Raw genomic sequence first — 24,754 nt, 5'->3', positions numbered from 1 at the left:
CTGAGTGAGCCCTACATGTAATCCCATGCAATCTGACAAAAGGGAGGCAGAGGGAGACCAGGTATAGAGTAGACAGACGGAAGAGGAGGTCAAATGAGTATGGACACAGACTGAAGCAATACAGCCACAGGCCAAAGAATGTCAGCAGCCCACAAAAGCTAGAGGAGGGAAGGAATGGATTCTCCCCTAGAACCTCCAGAAGAAGCCAGCCTTGCCGACACCTGGATTTCAGCCCCATAATACTGATCTTGGACTTCCTGATTCTGGAACTGCGAGAAAACACATTTCTGTTATTTTAAAGCCACCTAGTTTGCAGCGTCTGTTATTACAGCAGCTACAGGAACTTAATACAAAAGTATCTCTTAAATGTTTATAATGTTAAAATACAGTTTCAATTGTATCAATATAGAATAGAATGCAATATAAATAATACTGTTATAAACCAGATTGTGTCGTTCCAAAATTCATATGTTGAAGGTCAATCCCCTCTATGTGCTATATTTGGACATAGAGCCTTTAAAGAGGTCATTAAGGCTAAATGGGGTCATCAGGGTGGGGCCCTAATATAATAGAATGGTGACCTTATAAGAAGAGATACCAGAGTCTTTTCTCTCTCTCTGCACACACACAGAGAAAAGACCATGTGAACACACAGTGAGAAGATCATCCGCAAGCGAGGAAGTGAGGTCTCATCAGAACCAAACTTGCTGGTACCTTGATATTGGACTTCCGGGCTCCAGAACTATGAGAAAATAAATTTCTGCTGTTTAAGCCACCAAGTCTATGGTATTCTGTTATGACAGCAGAACTTAATAAAAATATGTTTCTACTTAGCCCTTATCAAAAAGCTATTTTGCATTATCATGTTACCAACTGCTTACATTTTCCTCCACAACTGGAGTTTCTGCTCAATGTTATACCACATAAGAAGAAAAAGACTGGACTAGAGAAAACTATTGCATTTCATGCTCCTCCTGCCAAACTTTGGAAATGGCCATGTCTAGCCCAGGCTGACACAGGCCGGCTCCGCATACCACCACCACACTTCCCTAGCTGTCCTCACTCATCCATTACTTCATTTAACAAGAGAGCTCTAGAAAAGACAAAATATATGGGAAAACTGGAAGGAAACTCACATATCATTTAATTTCAAATCAAACAAATACATTCATTATGGAATTACTGAATTCCAGGCTCCCTGCTATTAATGATGGAGCAGGGGGGAATACAGACAGGTTTTCTGACCTTCCAGAGCTTAAAGTCTATCTAGATTCATGAGGTCAGGAAGACAAAAGATGAACAGGTAATTAAAGGGTGGTGAGGGTTTGGAAGAAGGAACACACAGTAGAGACTCCCCTAGGAATCCAGGGGAGACCTGAAGTGTGGGTGAGAGTAGGTAAGGAGAAATATCAGTCAGTTGGGAGCAGAGGACAGCAGTCTGGGATTAACTTGTGCAATGGCTTAGGAGAGTTACAAGCATGTACGAAATTTAAGGAAATAGGAGAAAATCCAATACGTCTGGAATGTAGAGAACAAGAAGGTAAGTGAAGAGAGATGGGACCCTAGAGAGGAACAGGAAACAGATCTCAAAGGACACTGTAAACTAGGTGAGGGAGGTTGGTCTTGGTCTTAACTTGGGAAAGAACCACAGAAAGATTTTAATGGGAAGGATGGCATGATTAGATTTGAATGTTAAAAGAATCAGTCACCTAGAGCCTGGAGTAGGAGTTGGAAGGAAGCTAGAAGGAATGCCAAGAGATCTGGGATGCTCATGGCCCATGGGGCTGGACAAAGGGGCACAGACTGAAGACAGGTTTAGAAGAATGCATACAGCAGCCTTGGCAGTCCATTCTGTATGATGGAAGTGGGGAGCAGAGAGGCAAGCTGACTCCCACATTGCTGAATTCCTTGTCCTACTTTACCATTTATTGAAAGAAGAAAATGCTGGTAAAGACGAGAGGTGAAAAGAAAAGCTCATTTGAATTTGAGATGTCTGTGAGACAGCCAAATCAAGATGTACATTTTCTGATTTTAAAAGTAATATGATTTAGACTTGATTATTTGGAAAAAGAACAAGGAAAAAAAATCGAACATCACCTTTAACCCCACTACCCACAGACAGCTACAGTTCATATATGTTTGTATAGTCTTGTCTCTAAACTTGTACACTCTCTTATACACACACACACACACACACACACACACACACACACACACACACTATTAGGCTGTTTTTGCTTTTAACAATGAATCCCAGTCATTTTTATAGATCATCACTTTTTCTATAATATCAATTTCAATGACTGCATAGGATTTCATTATATAAATTTGCTAAAATTGATTTAACCAACTCCTTATTAAAATATAAAAATATATTATGACAGGGCTTTTCAGACAGTGAAACTGCTTTATATGACTATAGTGGTAGATACATGTCATCATACATTTGTCAAAACCCCTCGAGTATGCAACACCAGGAGTGAATTCTAATGTAAGCTATGGACTTAAGGTGATAATGATGTGTCAGTGTAAGTCCTTCAGTTGTACAAAAGTACCACTCCGGTGAGAAATGTTGACAGGGTAGGTTACACATATGTGAAGATGGGGGGATATATGGAAATCTCTGCCTTCTATTCAATTTTTCTGTGAACTTAAACTGCTCTAAAAAATAAAGTCAAGGGGCGCCTGGGTGGCTCAGTGGGTTAAAGCCTCTGCCTTTGGCTCGGGTCATGATCCCAGGGTCCTGGGATCAAGCCCCACGTCGGGCTCTGCTTAGCAGGGAGCCTGCTTCCCTTCCTCTCTCTCTCTGCCTGCCTCTCTGCCTGCTTGTGATCTCTCTCTGTCAAATTAAAAAAAAAAAAAATCTTTAAAAAAAAATAAAGTCAAATATATTTTGATGAGTACTTTTCTATAGGAAATTGTTTGCACTTTCTATTTCCTAAAGATAAATTCCAGTAAGTGGCATTGTGTAGTCAAAGGGTATGCTCATTTAACAGCTTGTTTGTGTTACCAAATTGCCCTCTAGAAAGTTTTTGATAACTTACACTCCTACCAAGAGAGTACACTAGGGTTGATTTTTGATCCCTGACTCAACACTGCCCATATTGTGTTTCACTCCACAACTCCATTTACCCCATCATCAAAATAGTCCTGTAAAAACATTATTGGATGTTTCTGTCAACAACATTCCTGTTTTCTTAACAACAATATAGTACCAAGTCATTCTGTCTTTTGATTATAATTAGCTGCATCTCTGAGAAAATGTATGCCATGCTAATTTGTCTTTATTTAAAATTTCAAAGAAATTCCCACATGGATCCCAGATGTTGACCATTTAATAGAAGAAGGTGTTTCCTCATTATACAAATATGGTATGTGTCCAAAATATTGGCATTGTTTAGTTTATGAATCACTTAAAATAACGATATCACAAAAAAACAATGGTTCACGTGTGAGTCATAAATTAAACAATGCCAATTTTTTTTATGTACACCACATTTGTACAATAAGGAAGGAAACACCTTCTTGGATTAAATGGTCAACATCTGGAATCCATGTGAGGGCTTTAAAAAATTAGGGCTACATTTTCTTAAATTGTAGTGCAGAAAGAAATCCAAAATGGAGGCAATTTTTGGAAAAATGTCCCTGCCCCAAATACTCCTGTAAGTAGTACATCGCTTAATTGGTACAAAACCTTAAGTCAAAGCAATATAAGTCAAATTTCGTTATAGGGAATGCCAAGGGAGTCTGAGTCTTCTGTTTTTGTTTTCCTGCATCTTTTGCTGTGATATTGTAGGGTATAGTCATGTGCATTGAATAGAGGCTTCCAGAAAGATATGTCCATATCCTAATTCCTGGAACCTGTGAATGTGACCTTTTTTGAAAAAGGACCTTCACAGATGCAGATAAGGATCTTGAGATAGGATTATCCTGGACTTAGAGTCAGCTCAGAATCAATGACAGCGGTCATTATTAGAGAAAGGCAGAGAAAAATTTGTGACACAGGTACATAGGAGAGGAGACCATATGAGTCATAGGTAGAGGTTAAAGTCACACAGCCCAACCCAAAGAACTCCCGAGAGCCACTAGAAGCCGGAAAGGGCAGCTCCTTAAAATCTTCTGAAGGACAATGGGCCTGCCAACATCTTGATTTTTGGATCTTTGGCCTCCACAACTGTGAGAGAAGAGATTTCTGTTGTCTTAAGCCATGCGGTTTGTAGTAATCTATTATGGCTGCTCTAGGAAACTACAATGGAAATTCATCATAATAGGGTTAACTATACATTATGAATTAATTATAACACTTTATTTTATTCAGATTGATATACCCAAGTTTTTGACTTCTGGTTAGTGTCAAACAGTTGATGATTCTGAATGCTTTGGGTTTAAATAACACTGAGGGCTGCATTTTAAACTCACAATGTTCTGATCCCGAAAGTTTCTACTCATAGTTTCGGTTAAGCAACTTTGAGAGAATGTCCACAGAGTTGTGGAAACTGTGGAATTCTGGACTAACTAGACAAAGCAGCCTTATCATCTCAGCCTTCAAAACGGTGACAGATGCCAGATACCAAATAGTTTGCTTGACTTCTACCCACATTGTGGGCAATAAAACATTGCTAAAATAAGATATCAGAGTGACTATAACCACAATTAAAGAGAGGTAGAATATCTCCCTACATTAGTATCTTTGCTGCTGGCAAGGTATTGAAATACAAGTGTGTACACTACCGTGGACCTTGACTGGATGGATATGTTTTGACAAAGTTCAAGGTGGCTTTTGGAAGAGGTTCTCCATTTGGTACAGGAGCTCCATGATCATTCTTTCCATGACCTGATATCCCCCAGCCCCATCCCTTGGTCCACCTCAAGAAGTCAAGGAAGTAGCAATGGAAAATTATATAGCCATCATAAATAGTTTCAGCATTTATTAAATGGCATGGGGAAATGTTCTCTGTAAAAAGTTGAGTTAAAAAAAGCAGGATAGACTGTATACATAACATGACCAAATTTGTTTAGTCATACACACCTTTACATGTACATACATTCAAAGTGAAAGTTTTTCATAAAAGAGCTAAATTGGCTATATCCAAATGGTGTAATTACACAGGGATTTTTGTTAGCTAAATTTTCAAGGGTATTTCTTCACAATGAGCATGTGTCACTCTTACAACCAAAAATAACATTGTAATGGAACTCAACTAATGGCTGAAGGTAATAACCATCTTTGTGAGGCTTGTACAACATTCTTAAAGTAGTTACTTATTTTAGAGACGGTTTATAAATAATATAAATTAATTATGCAAAATTTTCCTTATATATTTGAGAATACTTATCATCCTAGTTTCTCCATCACTTGTGTTATTTGCTTTTCCTTCCCTGTTCCCACCCACCACCTCAGATTGATCTGAGACTGAGAAGGTAGAAATACAAAAGTAGAGGGTAGGATGCACTATCATCAATAAAAAAATAATGAATTCTTCCCTTAGGCTCTGACTCCTTTTGGGACCAATGTGGCCTGAATGGAGGAGAGATAGAAAACCAATAATGCCAGGTAGCTTGTATTTTTCTGAATAGTGGGGCACTTAATAAACTTTGCCCCACTCCCCCTCGCCCTGCCCCACTAATTGCACATGGAGAGATAGTGGTTTTAGAGGACCTTAGAAGTTTATTTTTTGCTCCAAATTTACCTGATCCAGTTACTGACACATGGAATATATCAAAAGTTGTTTGGCAAAAAGACTGATTGTAAGTTTCTTGAGGGCAAGGACCACGTTCTTCCTCACATTTGTTTATACAGAGCCTAGGACTGTGCCTCACACCAAGTACCCAGTAAGTGTTGAAATCCAAAAAGAAAAAATATTTTTGTGGATTTCAGATGACTGCAGAGGCAGTGTCTAACAAGCTTATGAACACAGTGGAATGAGCTTTGCTGTATAAGAGGCCAGCAGAGCTTGAAGAAATCACTGGTCATTAGCAGTTAGGTCATGGAACATGCTGAGGAGTGTGTAGATTTAAAAAAAAAAAAAAAAAGAATCAGAATGCAGAATTAGAGGGGCCAGAAAGGACATGGGTGGCCTGAACGAGCATATTTAATTATTAATTTATATTTGAAAAGAGAAAAACATGTGTAATGATTCTCAAGGGGTAGAGTGGGAGGTGTGGCTGGTGAAGAGAATGTATGAGGTATATTGCAGAAATCTGAGCACATACCCAAAACTGGTTGGAAGGTATGGAATGTTCATATGTATGAATTTATGAAGTTTGAGAATCATTGGAGCAAGCAGTTGGGTTCCCCATTCAACCCACTTCATCACTAAGAAAACAGAATTGCCTTTTCAACTTCAATGACCGTGGCCTTCACTGTCTCCAGACCCAGCGACCATTCCTAACCCACTATATACTTCCAACTCTTTATATTTAGCTTTATAAAATATTTACCTTTGTACAAGCTAGAGGATGGTGCTAACCATTTTTTTTTTCCTTCTCACCTGCCTAAAATCCATGGGAAAATGTCTTCTAAAAATTTTAAAATACCTTTGCCTCCAGGCTTCTCTGGTTTGGGTGCTTACCAGAGCAGAATTTTCCTGGAGAGCAGACAACAAATACATGAATATGTGACCACATGGAGAAAAGGAATCTGCATCGAGAGAACAGGGGAAAATACATGTGTAAGTCTTTGAGGTAGAGGGAGGTGGGGTGGGTGGAGAGTTGGCAGACTACAAATTAAGAGAGAACTGTCCATTAGAATACCACACTCAGTAGTTCTCTCAAGTAATTCAGGTGAGTGAAGGCAAAGTGAAGGCACAGCAGGCTTACGTATGAGCACCAAGTGTACGCGTCTCTGCATGTGTCCTAAGTATCCCTAACATAGTCATCTAAACTGTACTTTCCGGAGCCTTAAGGCATTCCAGAGTAGAAACCAATTAAAATATTTATTTGCATATTTGAATATCAGGCCAACCTTACAGTATAAAAAAGCCCCTGCTGAGTCTCAGAGCTTGGCGTAAAAGTCTGGGGAAGATCATTTGAGCACCAATTAGCCCACATAAAACCTGGCTTATCAGGTGCCGTGAAGCAGGTTGCTCTCATTTAACTTCAAGTTATTCTCAAGAAACATTAACCATAGATAAGCACTTTAAATTTTTAGCAGTGAGTGATAAAAAAACATAGTTTCATTTCACTGAAACACTCCTATGGGACTATTTTCTATAGAGGCTTCATAGTTAAAGGCTTTTGCAATTCTTTACGTTCCCCAAACTTCAAAGTTAATAGAGAAGAGAACACTAGAAAGAAAACCATTCCCCAAGTAAGAGATCATAAAGTACAATACACTTCTGAAATTCTTTAATAAATCTTACTGCAATCCCAGAAACGTTATGTCTTACAATGCATCCCATAGCTGGTGAATACATTCTACAGTGGTATGCACACACACCCCCCAATATGGCTGGTAGGATTTCAAGATTTGAAACTTGATGGCCAGGTCCAAATCCCATTTATTAACCTCATGACCTTGGGCCATCACCCTACTCATAGCCTTACGCCCTCACCTGGGAAAAAGCAATCCTGACAATAATAACGCCTACCTCCTACGGCTACTGTCATGAGGACCACCATGAATTAATTCACCCTAAAGGCTTAGCACATTCTCTGGTGCATCCAATAAATGTAGGTGAGGTTAACATTCTACCAAGGGGAAAACAACAACAACAACAACAATATTACAAATCATTTTAAGATAGGTTTTAAATTTTAAATTGTTGTCCGCAGATCCCTGCTCCTCTTTCCCACAGAGACACTAGGACAAGCTTCTTCTGAGAGGACTTTTAAGTAAAGCATCTCGTGATAAAGACACAAGCTAGCATACCCTAATTCTTTTTTTTTTTTTTTTTTTGCATACCCCAATTCTAATCACGCTCAGACAAAATCATTTCCTGATGCCAACTAAAACGGTTGTCCTTTTAGATATTACCTTCTCTAAACCCTAAAGCTTCAAAGTCTATAACTAGGAATTTAAGCAAATTAGAAGCCACTCCCTTTACACAGCTTTCTCACTAACAAAATTCCACAACATGAACTTCTAATAACGTTTCTTGTCCACAGATTAATAATAACCTAGTTCGAAACCACATCAATTCCTTTTTCTGCCTCATTTCCTTCAAAGTGAAACGTAATTTTTTCTTGGACCTTGAATAAAAATTTCTAGATTAACTAAGCAAATCGTTACCAGAAATGCAATTTTATAATACGACTATTTCAGGAACAACAAAACACACAAAACATCTGTGTGGTGCTTGTTAATACATAAAAATAACCTAATATATATAGTGTATACCACCTAAGTGGAAAATTGAGTCTATAACTAGAAGTGCAAACAGAAATCCACTACCAGTTCCCTCAGTATTGTGTTTTGAAGTCCAGTTGGGAACATTTTAGGAACTGTGACATTTCTTTAAGTCTTGGCCAGAGGTCACAAACTGCTTGGCACAGAGGTTTCATTTGCCCAACACAGTATTTCGTAAATTATTAAACTCAAATATTTTTAAGTGGACCATGCCCTTTCTTTACTGATAGGCCCTTAAAGGCATTTCATTTTGCAAACCTTGATTAAGGCCCATCCTCACAGAGAAGAGATCAAAAGATAATCATTAGTTAAATGGGTACCTCCCTCAATGATGTCCTGATGAAGTCCAGAGACTTGGAAAATTTAGGGTTCTAATAGTCTCATTCAGAAATTCTTCTAGTTTTCTTGTTGGATTACATTTAAGTATATACTTTCAGTGTATATATCTAATAGTGGCTCATTCGATTAGGGTAGCTGAGCTGAGTTGTTAAAGTTTCACTTATAGCTGGACACTGAAAGAAACCAGAAAATAGGGAATTAAAAAAAAAAAAAAACATGTTGGACCAAAATCCAAATATTACATTATTTTCAAAAAATTATTAACATCCAGTCAATAATTGTTTTTTCCTCATATAAAAGGACATGAATTTGCTTGGTACAATATTTAAAGAGGAACTAGTCCTACTAATGTATTTCAATGAATATTTATATATATACACACGTAAAGACAAACACATATATACACACATATTCAGAGCAGGGACTGAGCTAACTGTAACTCTCATTTTTTCAGTTCCTTTGTACTTTCTGGGAGATTCTATTCCACTTAAACATTAAGCCTGAGTGTGGGAGCCCAACAAGAGAACACTGGAGAGGGTTTCCTAAAGTATTAGTTCATGCATCACTCCAAAGGTAGTACATTTTAGGCACCGATGAGGCACAAGCTAGCTGGCTTTAGAGTCCAAATGCTATTAGTTAAGCGTCCTTTTAAATTAACATAGAGGAAGGCTTAGATTCAGACCGCCCCAGCAAGGACACTCTTGTCTCCAGCTTCTTCGGAACACAAATATAAGGCACCCTGCAGTGACTTTGCTTCCAGGGGCGCTGCCCGTGAACTCTCCTGGATGAGTCTTTCTGAAGGTTCTGGTGAATTCTCCCTCCATCTTGGACTCGAGTGCTGCTGGGAGACTTCCCAGAGCGAAGGACATGGAGAAGGGAACCCCAGAGCAGACCGTGAAAGGGGATCCTCTGGAAGGCCTACTTCTTGGACACACCTGTTGGAAAGCACTTCCTTCTCTTTGGAATTCCGCCACTTCATTCTTCTGTTCTGAAACCAAATTTTCACCTATTGACAAAATAATTGGACAAAATGATCACTTACTCCATGTTACTTCACTTCAGAATTGCAAACTATAATGCCTTCTATGAGACAACCTTATTGTGAGAGCCAGCCTAGCAAAGTCCTTAAAGCTTTTCGCTGGGCTCTTTCAAAAATATCTGAATAATTACTTTCGTATAATTTCCCCAGACTGATGAAACAAAACGACTGCGATGAATGGGTTACATCCTGCAAGTCTGACATCTTTCAAAACCGATTTCACCCTCGACAACTTAAAACATCATTTAATCCATGCTAAATTATTTATACAAAGGGAAGGCTATTGGTTAATAATAATGTTTACTTTATGCCATGTGTGTCAGGCCATGCATGCTGTGTGGATTACATAATTTGATCCTTGCGACAACTGCAACAAGTCCTCATCTCACATGTATGAAAATTGAGGTTCAGAGTGATAAATCAGTTCAAGGTCACAAAGCTAGTAAAATGGAAGCACTTAAAATAGAATCCATGACTGTCCCACACCAGTGTCCAGGCTCTTATAACATTCAGATTTCATTAGGAACTTCTGGGAAGCTAAACATTTTATAACGCTTTGATAAATTCCAGGCTTCATACAGTTTCCAAGTCTGATTACTCCTAGGATTTATCAAACTTGAAGAATTAGGCTCAATAAATAACAATCAGTCGTAATTAACCTGAAAGGGCTTATGATGGGGGTTTCTATTTGAGCCATACTTCCGCCCCACCCCACTGGAGTCTGTCTTTACTACTAACTCTCCCCTGTATCTACTGTGTAGTCAACCAGGCCTGATCAGAAAACTCCACAATTGGTTTCTTGATATTTTAAAAGCCAATCACATGGTTTTCCTAAGCATTACACTGCATCTTTATGTGAACAATTTAGTGGATTTCTATTTTTAAAACAAAAGACCAGGAAGTTTTTACCCTAAAAAATAATTACAAAGTGTTACCAATGAAATGTTTCTCCCAATGAAGGAAAAATCTCTGAGATAATCTTTCCAGATTGGCAAAACAATTTCTTCATTCTTTCAACTTGACGGGCAATTTCAAAACGGCTACAAAGAACCTGACCCCAGGCGAGTGAGTCCAAAAGACTGCCATCTCAGTTACAATCCTGTGGTTAAGGCTTTTCATAAGAAAACAGTACTAATGTGTACATACCAGAGCATTTGGTTCTATTCATGAACTCATTTATTATTTGCAGTGGGCATTTACTCCTAGAAAGCCTGCCAAATATTTCTAGTGGGTTTTCAGTAAGACATTTTATTTGTGCCCATTCGTGATTCTTGTCCTTCTCATCACATTCATTATTTTCTTCTTTCCTTAGCTTTTCTGTAGATCTAGAATTTTTTCTGAGTGATAGCTCAATGAAAAAAACAATCATGAAGAAAGTTTCTTCACAATCAATAGTATTGAAACAAATGTACATATTTGGGGAAAGCCATAAATTAAAAGTTCTACCTGTCAACAAATACAAAAACAAATTCCAAATGGATTAAACAGCTAAACACAAAAACAAAACTATAAAAGTTCCAGAAAAAGCTATATGAGATCGTCATTACAGTCTTGGAGAGATGAATTTTTTTTTTTAAGCATTGACATAAAACACTAGACCACAAAAGAAAAAATAGAGCTGACAACATAAAAATGAGAAATTTCTGGATAAATAAAGACACCACAAACATACAAAACATAGCCACAAACTACCTAAAAGAATTAAAAGCAGAGACTTGAAGAGATATTTGTGTATCCATGTTCATAGCATTATTCACAAGAGCCGAAAGGTAGAAGCAACCAAAGTGTCCACTGATGGCTGAATGCATAAACAAAATATGGTATATACGTAAAATGGAATATTATTCAGCATTAAAAAGGAAGGTGATTCTGATGCATGTCACCACATGGATGAACCCTGAAGATATTATGCTAGGTGAAATAAACCAATTACAAAAGGACAAATACAAATGATTCCACTAATTTGAGGTACCTAGAACAGTCAAATCATAGAGACACAAGGTGGTGGTTGTTAGGGCCTGGAAGGAGGAGGAATGGGGAGTCACTGTCCAATGGATACAGAGTTTCAGTTTTACAAGATGAAAGACGTTCTGGAGATGGATGGTAGCCATGATTGCTCAACAATGTGAATGTACTTACCGCTACTAAATTTTACCTTTAAAAAAGGTGTAAACGGTAAATTTTATGTTACGTCTATTTTACCACAATTAAAAAAAAAACAAAACCTTCAAACTTGAAGAGTTTGCAATGGTTGTAACAGGAGAATGTTACTAACCACAATATTCCAAACATTTTGATAACGGCTAAAATAATTGCTACAAATAATATGAATAATAGCCAAAAGTTGGGAGCAATCCAAACACCATCAGAGTGGAGAAACTGGGGTATATTACACAGTAATGAGCACAAAAGAGCAACTGCTGTATCCAGTCACATGAATGAATCTCACAGACATAATGTTAAGGAAAAGAAGCCACGTATACCAAAGAACTTGTACTGAACGATTCTACTTATACAAATGACACAAATAGGCAAAACTGATCTATGTGGTTAGAAGTCAGAAGAGTAGGTGGTCTTGGAAGGAGGGCAGTCACTGAGAGGAAGTACTATGTAGGGGGCTACTGGCCCTGGCAAGAAGGTTCTACTGCTTGATCTGTGTGTTAGTTATACAGATGGTTTGTAGTCTCTCTCACAAAGTCAAGATATATGTAAAATAGGATCCCGTTTTTATTTAAAAACATATATGCACAACTCTGGGTCTCAATTCTAGGTCCCTATTATAAAGTAGGAATAATCAAAGTGGCTATCTCGCAGGGTCATTGTGAGGATAAATGACATCAAATGTAAGGACACATGGTAGGCACGGTGCAAGTGCTTGTGTTACTTTGTGTTTGTGCATATACAACACACATATACATTTAAAGATAATACATGGTACATCAAATAAATTCAAACAAGAGCCATTTATAAATGACAGTAATAACTAAGGAGTTGGGTTGCAAGGGGAGGAGATGAATTTTCATTTTTAATTTTGCCAATTTCTCCTTTGTTTGAATTTACCATAATAAATACCATGAGTTAATTATATAATGAGATGTCTATGCAAATAAGAAAATGTGAAATTACTTCCGAGTTGTTTACCAAATTTAATAACATGGAAAGTATTCATTCCTCAAGGCACTTGAAGTTTAAAAACAATACAATCAACTATGTAAAACTAGCACCTGTGAATACGAACAGAAAGATAAGATACAAAATAGGAAAATAGTTTGTTTTCTTGGAAGGGACAGATTATGGTCATCCCCTCATAAATGTTCTCCAGTACACTGCCTGCATTCTCATTCCAATAATCTATTTTTAGGAAGTTCAAAGACATTCACACCACCTCAGCACTATCAGATCAAACCTAGCCACCTTTTCTCTTTCTTTTTTTTCTGTTAGTATCCTAAAATTTTTACTTTTGTTTTTGTTGGTGGTGGTGGGTTTTTTTTGTTTCGTTTTTAATTTTTATTGTGTTGTGTTAGTCACCATACACTGGGTATTATATGTAAACAATAAATCTTGGAACACTACATCAAAAACTAATGATGTATTTTATGGTGACCTATGTCTTTTAACACCTACTTCAAGTTCTGACTCAATGAAGGGCCTCCTGCAAACTCCCAAAGACTCACATTTTCTCAACTCTAACTCAGGAGGGGTTTTTTTTTGTTTGTTGTTTGTTTGTTTTTAATCCACACCAGTGAGATGAAGGCCAGTCCTACTGAGCTTCTGTGCCTCCTAGTCAGGCCCAATGATTCCCCTAAGGATGAGACACTTCCTTCACTAGACTCCCCAGGAGTATAAGGACCAGTCGTGGAGATTAACATAAATCTCCGGAGAGATACATAACTTTGAGGACCCCTGATCTAGCTCCTTTATTTGGCAGCATATCTAACCTACCAGGCGATGTCTCCTATGCCATTGTCTTGAGCTTCTGCTTCATTTCCCCAGTTGCTCATACAAATTCCTGGGTGCACAGAGTGTATCTTAATTAGTACTTAATCAACACTCCCTCTTACTGCCTACTTATTAGCACAGTGTCTTGCACACAACAGACCATCAAGATATAGCTACTGGGATGCCTGGGTGGCTCAGTTGGTTAAGCAGCTGCCTTCGGCTCAGGTCATGATCCTGGTATCCTGGGATCGAGTCCCATATCAGGCTCTTTGCTTGGCAGGGAGCCTGCTTCTCCCTCTGCCTCTGCCTGCCACTCTATCTGCCTGTGCTCACTCTCGCTCCTCTCTCTCCGACAAATAAATAAATAAAATCTTAAAAAAAAAAAACTTAAAAAAAAAAAGATATAGCTACTGATTTATCTATCATAAATGCAAAATTGCTCTGCAACTTAGATAGATCCTGATATTTGTCCCTGTTTTTTATGTGAGATACTGAGGCATAGAGCAAGCAGTTAAGGTTAGGGACTCCTTAGTAACACACAGTGAGGAAAGCACAGGCTGGCTGATGTAGGCCAATTACCCTCTACTACTCTACGTACTGCTTCCTACAACTAGAAAAAGCTGGGGGGTGGGGACAGATCACTTCCCTAGGGAAAGGAAGCAAGGTTAAGGAGAGTTTCATCCAAAAATAACTGGTTTAATAAAATCCAGAGTTAGAAACCAGGTCATTGATATTGAGCAAAGAACAGTAGAGCATGGCAGTTATGCAGAGCCTCTGCTAGCCCTTCAGAGCCTTTATGCTAACTCAAAAGATCCAGGTGGATATAGTCTTACACCAGGAGAGAGCCATTTTGGCAGGCTGAGCACCTGCTACGTTTCAGTTTCTGCCATGCCTCTTAGCCCTTGTACCCTTGTGCAGTGCACAGCCTGCACAATGATACATGATAGCTCCAGGTTAAGTAGAACACAAACTCCAGAACCAGGTTGCTGGGGGTGAGAGCCCAGCTCCAGAGCAGCTTCACTACATGACAGTAGACCTGTATTTACTTCTCTACACTTTCTCATCTAGAAAATGAGGATGATTATCGTGCTTACTATAAAACGATTAGTTGTAAAATACTAGTACCTTAATGTGTAAGAAAGGTTTGTAGGTGTTGCAAATATGAAACTACTTTACTGTACTTGACATAAGCCCAGATTGCAGGGTAATGAAATCTATCTGGAGGTATTTATGAGTCACACATTTATGACTGGATTTTGGACTGGGAATGAAGAAAAAGACAGAAAAATTGGTTCCTGCTTTTGTAGATTATGTAGTCTACTTCTCTGAAACCAGAGCAAACAATTAATGATGTAAATGCCACATCCTTAGTAGTTCTCTTCATTTGGGAAGAATTAATCATGCAAAAACCTAGACCTCTCAGCAAATGGGTCTATTTTCAAATAGGAATTCTGACATGTATTTCCACCCACTCAACAACTGTGAAAATCATTTCAGTAATACTTGATGGTCCAGCACCATACCTAGTACAACAGACATTTGCCAAATGTATGGATTTCATACTTCAGAAACCAGGAGCAGTGGACATTTTCCTGCTCATTGGTACCTGTGATTCCTTTAGTCCCAAGCTGAGGGCGAGTTTCTTTCGGTCTGTTTTGCTGATATATTTCTGCTTCTGAAACATTTTCTCCAGAGACTTTCTCTGATCCTCAGAAAAAACAGCTCTTCTTAAAATACCCCTCCGAGCTTTGGAGTTAGAGTCCTGTGTCAGGAGAGGCAGCACGCTCTCTTCTCCTAGAATGGGGAGACAGGTACAAAAGTCCAGTTAACTCTAGTGAGGAGAAGTCAGTCTGCCTTTCCCAGGCTAGTATCCTTCTTCTCTGTACCATGGCCAAATCCTCTCATCTCTGAACTCTGCATACTTAGAGCAGGGCTTCTTCCATGGTCTTGGCCATGGACTCCACTGAGAATCCAAGAAATACTCTTTGTTCACCAGTGAGAGAAAAGTACAGATGCTCGCCCTCACAATTTGTGTGCCATGTTAGAAAGCCCATGGTCCCACGTCACAAAGTTCAAATGCAGAACAAATAGTAGGTGGTTTAAACACTCCGTTTTTTCTAATTCTTCATTTACTTATTCATTTTTTTTCTCTCAACAAAGTTTTAAACACTTACCATATGCCAGGTGCTCTGCTCAATGATACAAATTGAGAAACAAGACAAATGTGTTTTATTGTACACACTACCTGTAAGATTTAGTGGAAGGCATTTACTGAACTAACGTCACAAGTGTGAGGATGTATTCCAAAGGAGGCTGCACTGGGCATGCAAAACAAGGATCTGGTCATCATTTGGGATTTCAGAGAAAGCTTGTAGGAGTCCGAGATATTCAGTCTGAGAAGGGAGGTTTAGAAGATCCCCAACCACCACCACTCCTCAATCTAGTTGTTCATCAAGTCCTTCAAGTCAGAGATATCTACTACTTTTTCTACCTTCTGTGGCTAGCACAACCAGTTCCAGCCCTCTAAGAGTTTCATTTATCATCATTCATTCAACATTCAGCTTCCCAATTGTGGTAGGAATGATAATGGCCTTCCCAAAGATGCCTATGTGAATGTGTTCCCCAGAACCTAGAAATATATTACATGACATGACAAGGAGGAATTAAGGTTGCAAATGGAATTACAGCTGCTAACAAGCTGCCCCGGAGATTAGAAGAGTATCCTGGAGTACCCAGGTGGGCAATGTAATCACAAGGGTCCTTATGAGTGGAAAAGAGAGTGGGAAAATGAAGTCACAGAGAAAGATTTGCTTCTCTGATGTTACCCTTCTTGCTTTAAGGATGGAGGAAGGGGGTCACAAGCCAAGAAATGCAGGCAACCACTAGAAACTGGAAAAGGCAAGAAACAAAGTCTTCCCTAGCACCTCCAGAAAGAACGCAGCCGTTTTTACACCTTGATTTTAGTCCAGTGAGACCTATTTCAGGCTTCTGACCCCCCTGTAAGATAATAAGCTTGTATTAAAACAGCAGTTTTGTGGAAATTTGTTGTGGCAACAAGAGGACACTCATACCTGGTATCAGGCTAACGGAACTTATTTGAGGAAACCAGACCAACAGCACATGGTCCCTGCCCTTAAGGAACTCACATTCTCATGGGAGGACTGACATGAAGATCACAGTGGAATACAGGCACCAGGGGAACAGGGACAACAGTTTACAGTTGTAGCTGGTAGGCATTTTGGTGCTTAATAATTATTTCTAAATAAAAAAGGAAATTAATGTCAAGTATTACACTAGAATGATTTATGAAATGCTCTGGCATCACAAAGGAGGAAGTAAATAATTCTGAGAAAACAGGCTGAGCCAAGTCTAAAAGACCAATCCAGTTCACGAGGGAAAGAACCAAGGCCAAGCTAGACAGAGCGACCAGCATGTATAGAAGCACTAGGGGACAACTATAAAAACAGAGAACAAACTGATGGTTGCCAAAGGTGAGGGAGGTGAAGGATGGGGCACAAAATGAGTGGAAGGGAGTACAAGATGCAGACTTCCAGTTATGGTATGAATAAATGATGGGAATGAAGGACAGCATGAGAAATGTAGTCAATGATACTGCAAGACTGACGTATCAGGACAGAGGGTGGCTACACTTGGGATGAACACAGCATAATGTACAGATCTGCTGAATCACTATGTTACACACCTGAAACTACTGTAAACTTGTGTGCCAGCAATACTCAACATTTATTTTTTTAATCACTAAGGCACAAAGGAATAAAATTTTTTTAATTTCTTTTTTTAATTTCTTTTCAGTGTTCCAGAATTCATTGTTTATGTACCACACCCAGTACTCCATGCAATACGTGCCCTCCATAATTGCAGGAAAACTAAGCAGTCTACAAGGCTGGGAAGGGAATGAAGCAGAGGGGGCAAGCTGGCAACCAGATCCAGCCCGCAGATGGGTTTTGTACGGTCTTAGAATTCTGATACAGTTGTTCATCTTTAATAATTAGATTTCATGTGAAGTCCAGGTTTCTGACATCTCTTCAAAGGTAGCCACACTAGGCTCATCTTCCCAGAAAGCAAAGAGCTACTGGAGTGAATAGCAGGTCCCCCATTTTGATGGCCCTCATTTGCCACAGCTCACCTAGCTTGCTTTTTTTGAAGGTTCTTGAAGACATCTGGATCTTTGACATAGAGATTCTAGAGTGGAATGAGCCAGATCAGAGAGTATTACAAGAGTTTGGGACTTTATCCAATAGTAGTGAAGATCAGTAACAGTTTCAAATACTAGTTTCATCAGGGTGTGACGTGATAATAATAAACTCACACAGAATACTCTGTACCATTATATTTATTGTGTGTTAAGCCAATGACATGCATTAATTCATATAATCCTGTCCCGCCTATGCCCCAAATGTTATACTGTTATTCTCCCCACTTCATAGATGAATAAAATGAAGATCAGGTAGCTTAAGAAACTTTGTCCAAGGGGCACATGACTAGGGCTCCAAACCCAGGACATCCAATTTCAAAACAAATGCTCCTAACACTACGCAATATATTCTAATCCAATCTGACTTGTATTTTAGGGGGAATAATACAACAAATGAATAAATCTTGTCACATCTACTTTTGTAAAATGACAGCTCCCTTTCCTACTTGTCTAAAAGACTGCAGATTATCTCCCAGCGAGTCTCTTGGCCCTGGTTTACACCTCATTCTATTTCATCCTCACATCGCGAGTTTTAAGAACTGGCCTCTCTCTCTTTCCTTCCAGCTCTGTAATACTTGCATCTCCTCCGAAATGCCATCGGACGTAATCAAGCCAAATTCTTTTTTTTTTAATTAATTTTTTATTTTTTCAGCATAACAGTATTCACTATTTTTGCACCACACCCAGTGCTCCATGCAATCCGTGCCCTCTACAATACCCACCACCTGGTGCCCCCAACCTCCCACCCCCCACCCCTTCAAAATTCTCAGATCGTTTTTCAGTCCATAGTCTCTCATGGTTCACCTCCCCTTCCAATTTCCCTCAACTCCCTTCTCCTCTCCATCTCCCCTTGTCCTCCATGCTATTTGTTATGCTCCACAAATAAGTGAAACCATATGATAATTGACTCTCTCTGCTTGACTTATTTCACTCAGCATAATCTCTTCCAGTCCCGTCCATGTTGCTACAAAACATGGGTATTCATCCTTTCTTTTTTCTTTTTTTTTTTTTTTACAGCTTTATAAACATATATTTTTATCCCCAGGGGTACAGGTCTGCGAATCGCCAGGTTTACACACTTCACAGCACTCACCATAGCACATACCCTCCCCAATATCCATAACCCCACCTCCCTCTCCCAACCCCCTCCCCCCATCAACCCTCAGTTTGTTTTGTGAGATTAAGAGTCACTTATGGTTTGTCTCCCTCCCAATCCCATCTTGTTTCATTTACTCTTCTCCTACCCCCCCATGTTGCATCTCCTCTCGCTCATATCAGGGAGATCATATGATAGTTGTCTTTCTCCGATTGACTTATTTCGCTAAGCATGATACCCTCTAGTTCCATCCACGTCGTTGCAAATGGCAAGATTTCATTTCTTTTGATGGCTTCATAGTATTCCATTGTGTATATATACCACATCTTCTTTATCCATTCATCTGTTGATGGACATCTAGGTTCTTTCCATAGTTTGGCTATTGTAGACATTGCTGCTATAAACATTCGGGTGCACGTGCCCCTTCGGATCACTACGTTTGTATCTTTAGGGTAAATACCCAGCAGTGCAATTGCAGGGTCATAGGGTAGTTCTATTTTCAACATTTTGAGGAACCTCCATGCTGTTTTCCAGAGTGGTTGCACCAGCTTGCATTCCCACCAACAGTGTAGGAGGGTTCCCCTTTCTCCGCATCCTCGCCAGCATCTGTCATTTCCTGACTTGTTAATTTTAGCCATTCTGACTGGTGTGAGGTGATATCTCATGGTGGTTTTGATTCGTATTTCCCTGATGCCGAGTGATATGGAGCACTTTTTCATGTGTCTGTTGGCCATCTGGATGTCTTCTTTGCAGAAATGTCTGTTCAGGTCTTCTGCCCATTTCTTGATTGGATTATTTGTTCTTTGGGTGTTGAGTTTGCTAAGTTCTTTATAGATTTTGGACACTAGCCCTTTATCTGATACGTCATTTGCAAATATCTTCTCCCATTCTGTCAGTTGTCTTTTGGTTTTGTTCACTGTTTCCTTTGCTGTGCAAAAGCTTTTGATCTTGATAAAATCCCAAAAGTTCATTTTTGCCCTTGCTTCCCTTGCCTTTGGTGATGTTCCTAGGAAGATGTTGCTGCGGCTGACGTCGAAGAGGTTGCTGCCTGTGTTCTCCTCGAGGATTTTGATGGATTCCTTTCTCACATTGAGATCCTTCATCCATTTTGAGTCTATTTTCGTGTGTGGTGTAAGGAAATGATCCAATTTCATTTTTCTGCATGTGGCTGTCCAATTTTCCCAACACCATTTATTGAAGAGGCTGTCTTTGTTCCATTGGACATTCTTTCCTGCTTTGTCGAAGATGAGTTGACCATAGAGTTGAGGGTCTATTTCTGGGCTCTCTATTCTGTTCCATTGATCTATGTGTCTGTTTTTGTGCCAGTACCATGCTGTCTTGATGATGACAGCTTTGTAATAGAGCTTGAAGTCCGGAATTGTGATGCCACCAACTTTGGCTTTGTTTTTCAATATTCCTTTGGCTATTCGAGGTCTTTTCTGGTTCCATATAAATTTTAGGATTATTTGTTCCATTTCTTTGAAAAAAATGGATGGTACTTTGATAGGAATTGCATTAAATGTGTAGATTGCTTTAGGTAGCATAGACATTTTCACAATATTTATTCTTCCAATCCAGAAGCATGGAACATTTTTCCATTTCTTTGTGTCTTCCTCAATTTCTTTCATGAGTACTTTATAGTTTTCTGTGTATAGATTCTTAGTCTCTTTGGCTAGGTTTATTCCTAGGTATCTTATAGTTTTGGGTGCAATTGTAAATGGGATGGACACCTTAATTTCTCTTTCGTCTGTCTTGTTGTTGGTGTAGAGAAATGCAACTGATTTCTGTGCATTGATTTTATATCCTGACACTTTACTGAATTCCTGTACAAGTTCTAGCAGTTTTGGAGTGGAGTCTTTTGGGTTTTCCACATAGAGTATCATATCATCTGCAAAGAGTGAGAGTTTGACTTCTTCTTTGCCGATTTGGATGCCTTTAATTTCCTTTTGTTGTCTGATTGCTGAGGCTAGGACTTCTAGTACTATGTTGAATAGCAGTGGTGATAACGGACATCCCTGCCATGTTCCTGACCTTAGCGGAAAAGCTTTCAGTTTTTCTCCATTGAGAATGATATTTGCTGTGGGTTTTTCATAGATGGCTTTGATAATATTGAGGTATGTACCGTCTATCCCTACACTTTGAAGAGTTTTGATCAGGAAGGGATGCTGTACTTTGTCAAATGCTTTTTCAGCATCTATGGAGAGTATCATATGGTTCTTGTTCTTTCTTTTATTAATGTGTTGTATCACATTGATTGATTTGCGGATGTTGAACCACCCTTGCAGCCCTGGAATAAATCCCACTTGGTCGTGGTGAATAATCCTTTTAATGTACTGTTGAATCCTATTGGCTAGTATTTTGGTGAGAATTTTTGCATCTGTGTTCATCAAGGATATTGGTCTGTAGTTCTCTTTTTTGTTGGGATCCTTGTCTGGTTTTGGGATCAAGGTGATGCTGGCCTCATAAAATGAGTTTGGAAGTTTTCCTTCTATTCTATTTTTTGGAACAGTTTCAGGAGAATAGGAATTAGTTCTTCTTTAAATGTTTGGTAGAATTCCCCCGGGAAGCCATCTGGCCCTGGGCTTTTGTTTGTTTGGAGTTTTTTGATGACTGTTTCAATCTCCTTACTGGTTATGGGTCTGTTCAGGCTTTCCATTTCTTCCTGGTTCAGTTGTGGTAGTTTATATGTCTCTAGGAATGCATCCATTTCTTCCAGATTGTCAAATTTGTTGGCGTAGAGTTGCTCATAGTATGTTCTTATAATTGTCTATATTTCTTTGGTGTTCGTTGTGATCTCTCCTCTTTCATTCATGATTTTATTTATTTGGGTCCTTTCTCTTTTCTTTTTGAGAAGTCTGGCCAGGGGTTTATCAATCTTATTAATTCTTTCAAAGAACCAGCTCCTAGTTTCGTTGATTTGTTCTATTGTTTTTTTGGTTTCTATTTCATTGATTTCTGCTCTGATCTTTATGATTTCTCTTCTCCTGCTGGGTTTAGGCTTTCTTTCTTGTTCTTTCTCCAGCTCCTTTAGGTGTAGGGTTAGGTTGTGTACCTGAGACCTTTCTTGTTTCTTGAGAAAGGCTTGTACCGCTATATATTTTCCTCTCAGGACTGCCTTTGTTGTGTCCCACAGATTCTGAACCGTTGTGTTTTCATTATCATTTGTTTCCATGAATTTTTTCAATTCTTCTTTAATTTCCTGGTTGACCCATTCATTCTTTAGAAGGATGCTGTTTAGTCTCCATGTATTTGGGTTCTTTCCAAATTTCCTCTTGTGATTGAGTTCTAGCTTCAGAGCATTGTGGTCTGAAAATATGCAGGGAATGATCCCAATCTTTTGATACCGGTTGAGACTTGATTTAGGACCAAGAATGTGACCTATTCTGGAGAATGTTCCATGTGCACTAGAGAAGAATGTGTATTCTGTTGCTTTGGGATGAAATGTTCTGAATATATCTGTGATGTCCATCTGGTCCAGTGTGTCATTTAAGGCCTTGATTTCCTTGTTGATCTTTTGCTTGGATGATCTGTTCATTTCAGTGAGGGGAGTGTTAAAATCCCCTACTATTATTGTATTCTTGTCGATGTGTTTCTTTGATTTTGTTATTAATTGGTTTATATAGTTGGCTGCTCCCACGTTAGGGGCATAGATATTTAAAATTGTTAGATCTTCTTGTTGGACAGTTCCTTTGAGTATGATATAGTGTCCTTCCTCATCTCTTATTATAGTCTTTGGCTTAAAATCTAATTGATCTGATATAAGGATTGCCACTCCTGCTTTCTTCTGATGTCCATTAGCGTGGTAAATTCTTTTCCACCCCCTCACTTTAAACCTGGAGGTGTCTTCGGGTTTAAGATGAGTTTCTTGTAGGCAACATATAGATGGGTTTTGTTTTTTTATCCATTCTGATACCCTGTGTCTTTCGATTGGGGCATTTAGCCCATTAACATTCAGGGTAAGTATTGAGAGATATGAATTTAGTGCCATTGTATTGCCTGTAAGGTGACTGTTATTGTATATTGTCTCTGTTTCTTTCTGATCTACTACTTTTAGGGTCTCTCTTTGCTTAGAGGATCCCTTTCAATATTTCCTGTAGAGCTGGTTTGGTATTTGCAAATTCTTTCAGTTTTTGTTTGTCCTGGAAGCTTTTAATCTCTCCTTCTATTTTCAATGATAGCCTAGCTGGATATAGTATTCTTGGCTGCATGTTTTTCTCATTTAGTACTCTGAATATATCATGCCAGCTCTTTCTGGCCTGCCAGGTCTCTGTGGATAAGTCTGCTGCCAATCGAATATTTTTACCATTGTACGTTACAGACTTCTTTTCCCGGGCTGCTTTCAGGATCTTTTCTTTGTCACTAAGACTTGTAAATTTTACTATTAGGTGACGGGGTGTGGACCTATTCTTATTGATTTTGAGGGGGGTTCTCTGAACCTCTTGAATTTTGATGCTTGTTCCCTTTGCCATATTGGGGAAATTCTCTCCAATAATTCTCTCCAATATACCTTCTGCTCCCCTCTCTGTTTCCTCTTCTTCTGGGATCCCAATTATTCTAATGTTGTTTCGTCTTATGGTGTCACTTATCTCTCGAATTCTCCCCTCGTGGTCCAGTAGCTGTTTGTCCCTCTTTTGCTCAGCTTCTTTATTCTCTGTCATTTGGTCTTCTATATCGCTAATTCTTTCTTCTGCCTCATTTATCCTAGCAGTGAGAGCCTCCATTTTTTATTGCACCTCATTAATAGCTTTTTTGATTTCAACTTGGTTAGATTTTAGTTCTTTTATTTCTCCCGAAAGGGCTTTTATATCTCCCGAGAGGGTTGCTTTAATATCTTCCATGCCTTTTTCAAGCCCGGCTAGAACCTTGAGAATCGTCATTCTGAACTCTATATCTGACATATTACCAATGTCTGTATTGATTAGGTCCCTAGCCTTTGGTACTGCCTCTTGTTCTTTTTTTTTTGTTGTGAATTTTTCCGCCTTGTCATTTTGTCCAGATAAGAGTTTATGAAGGAGCAAGTAAAATACTAAAAGGGTGGCAACAACCCCAGGAAAATATGCTTTAGCCAAATCAGAAGAGATCCCAAATCGTGAGGGGGGAGAAAGGGGATAAAAATGGGTTCAAAGAAAAAAAAAAAAAAAGAAACTATTTAAAAAAAGAAAGCCGATAAAGAAAAAATATAAAAAGAGGAAAAAATATATATATATATTAGATAAACTATTTAAAAAAACGTTAAAAAAGAAAACGGTAAAAGTTAAAAAAATTTAGCAGAAGAAGAGAAAAAGAAAAAAAATTAAATTAACTGCAAGGCTAAAAAATCATGGGGAGAAAGCCATGAGTTCCGTGCTTTGCTTTCTTCTCCTCTGGAATTCTGCCGCTCTCTTTGGTATTGAAACAGCACTCTTGGGTAGGTGAACTTGGTCCCGGCTGGGTTTCCCGTTGATCTTCTGGGGGAGGAGCCTGTTGTAGTGATTCTCAAGCGTCTTTGCCCCAGGCGGAGTTGCACCGCCCTTACCCGGGGCCGCACTGAGTAGCTGAGTAATCCGCTCGGGTTTGCTTTCAGGAGCTTTTGTTCCCTGAGCGCTTTCGGTAGAGTTCCGGAAGACGGGAATGAAGATGGCGGCCTCCCGGTCTCCGGCCCGGAGGAGCCGATAGCCCGGGGCCCCACTCCTCAGTGCGCCCTCAGAGAACAGCGCCCAATGACTCCCGTCACCCTGGCCTCCGGCCACGCTCCGAGCTGACCCAGCCTGCGACCGGTTCAAGGCAACCCCCGAGCTG

The 24,754-nt window shown here is 39.2% G+C and overlaps 1 protein-coding gene across 1 annotated transcript in view; it reads right to left on the bottom strand.

The window, feature by feature from the left end:
- Positions 1 to 4,926: 4,926 nt before the first annotated feature.
- The window catches only part of DBX2 (developing brain homeobox 2), a 42,670-nt gene continuing 22,842 nt past the window's right edge, over positions 4,927 to 24,754 (bottom strand). Inside the window, exons 3-4 of the mRNA XM_047742256.1 lie at positions 15,271 to 15,458; positions 4,927 to 9,692 (exon numbers count right to left, since the gene is read on the bottom strand). Of these exons, the coding sequence (XP_047598212.1) occupies positions 9,363 to 9,692; positions 15,271 to 15,458 (518 nt within the window). The 3' untranslated portion in view covers positions 4,927 to 9,362. The remainder of the gene's footprint in view (positions 9,693 to 15,270; positions 15,459 to 24,754) is intronic.

The sequence above is a fragment of the Lutra lutra genome, chromosome 8 (genome assembly GCF_902655055.1).
Source record: "Lutra lutra chromosome 8, mLutLut1.2, whole genome shotgun sequence".
Taxonomy (NCBI): Eukaryota; Metazoa; Chordata; class Mammalia; order Carnivora; family Mustelidae; genus Lutra; species Lutra lutra.
This window is presented reverse-complemented; position numbering and strand designations above follow the sequence as displayed.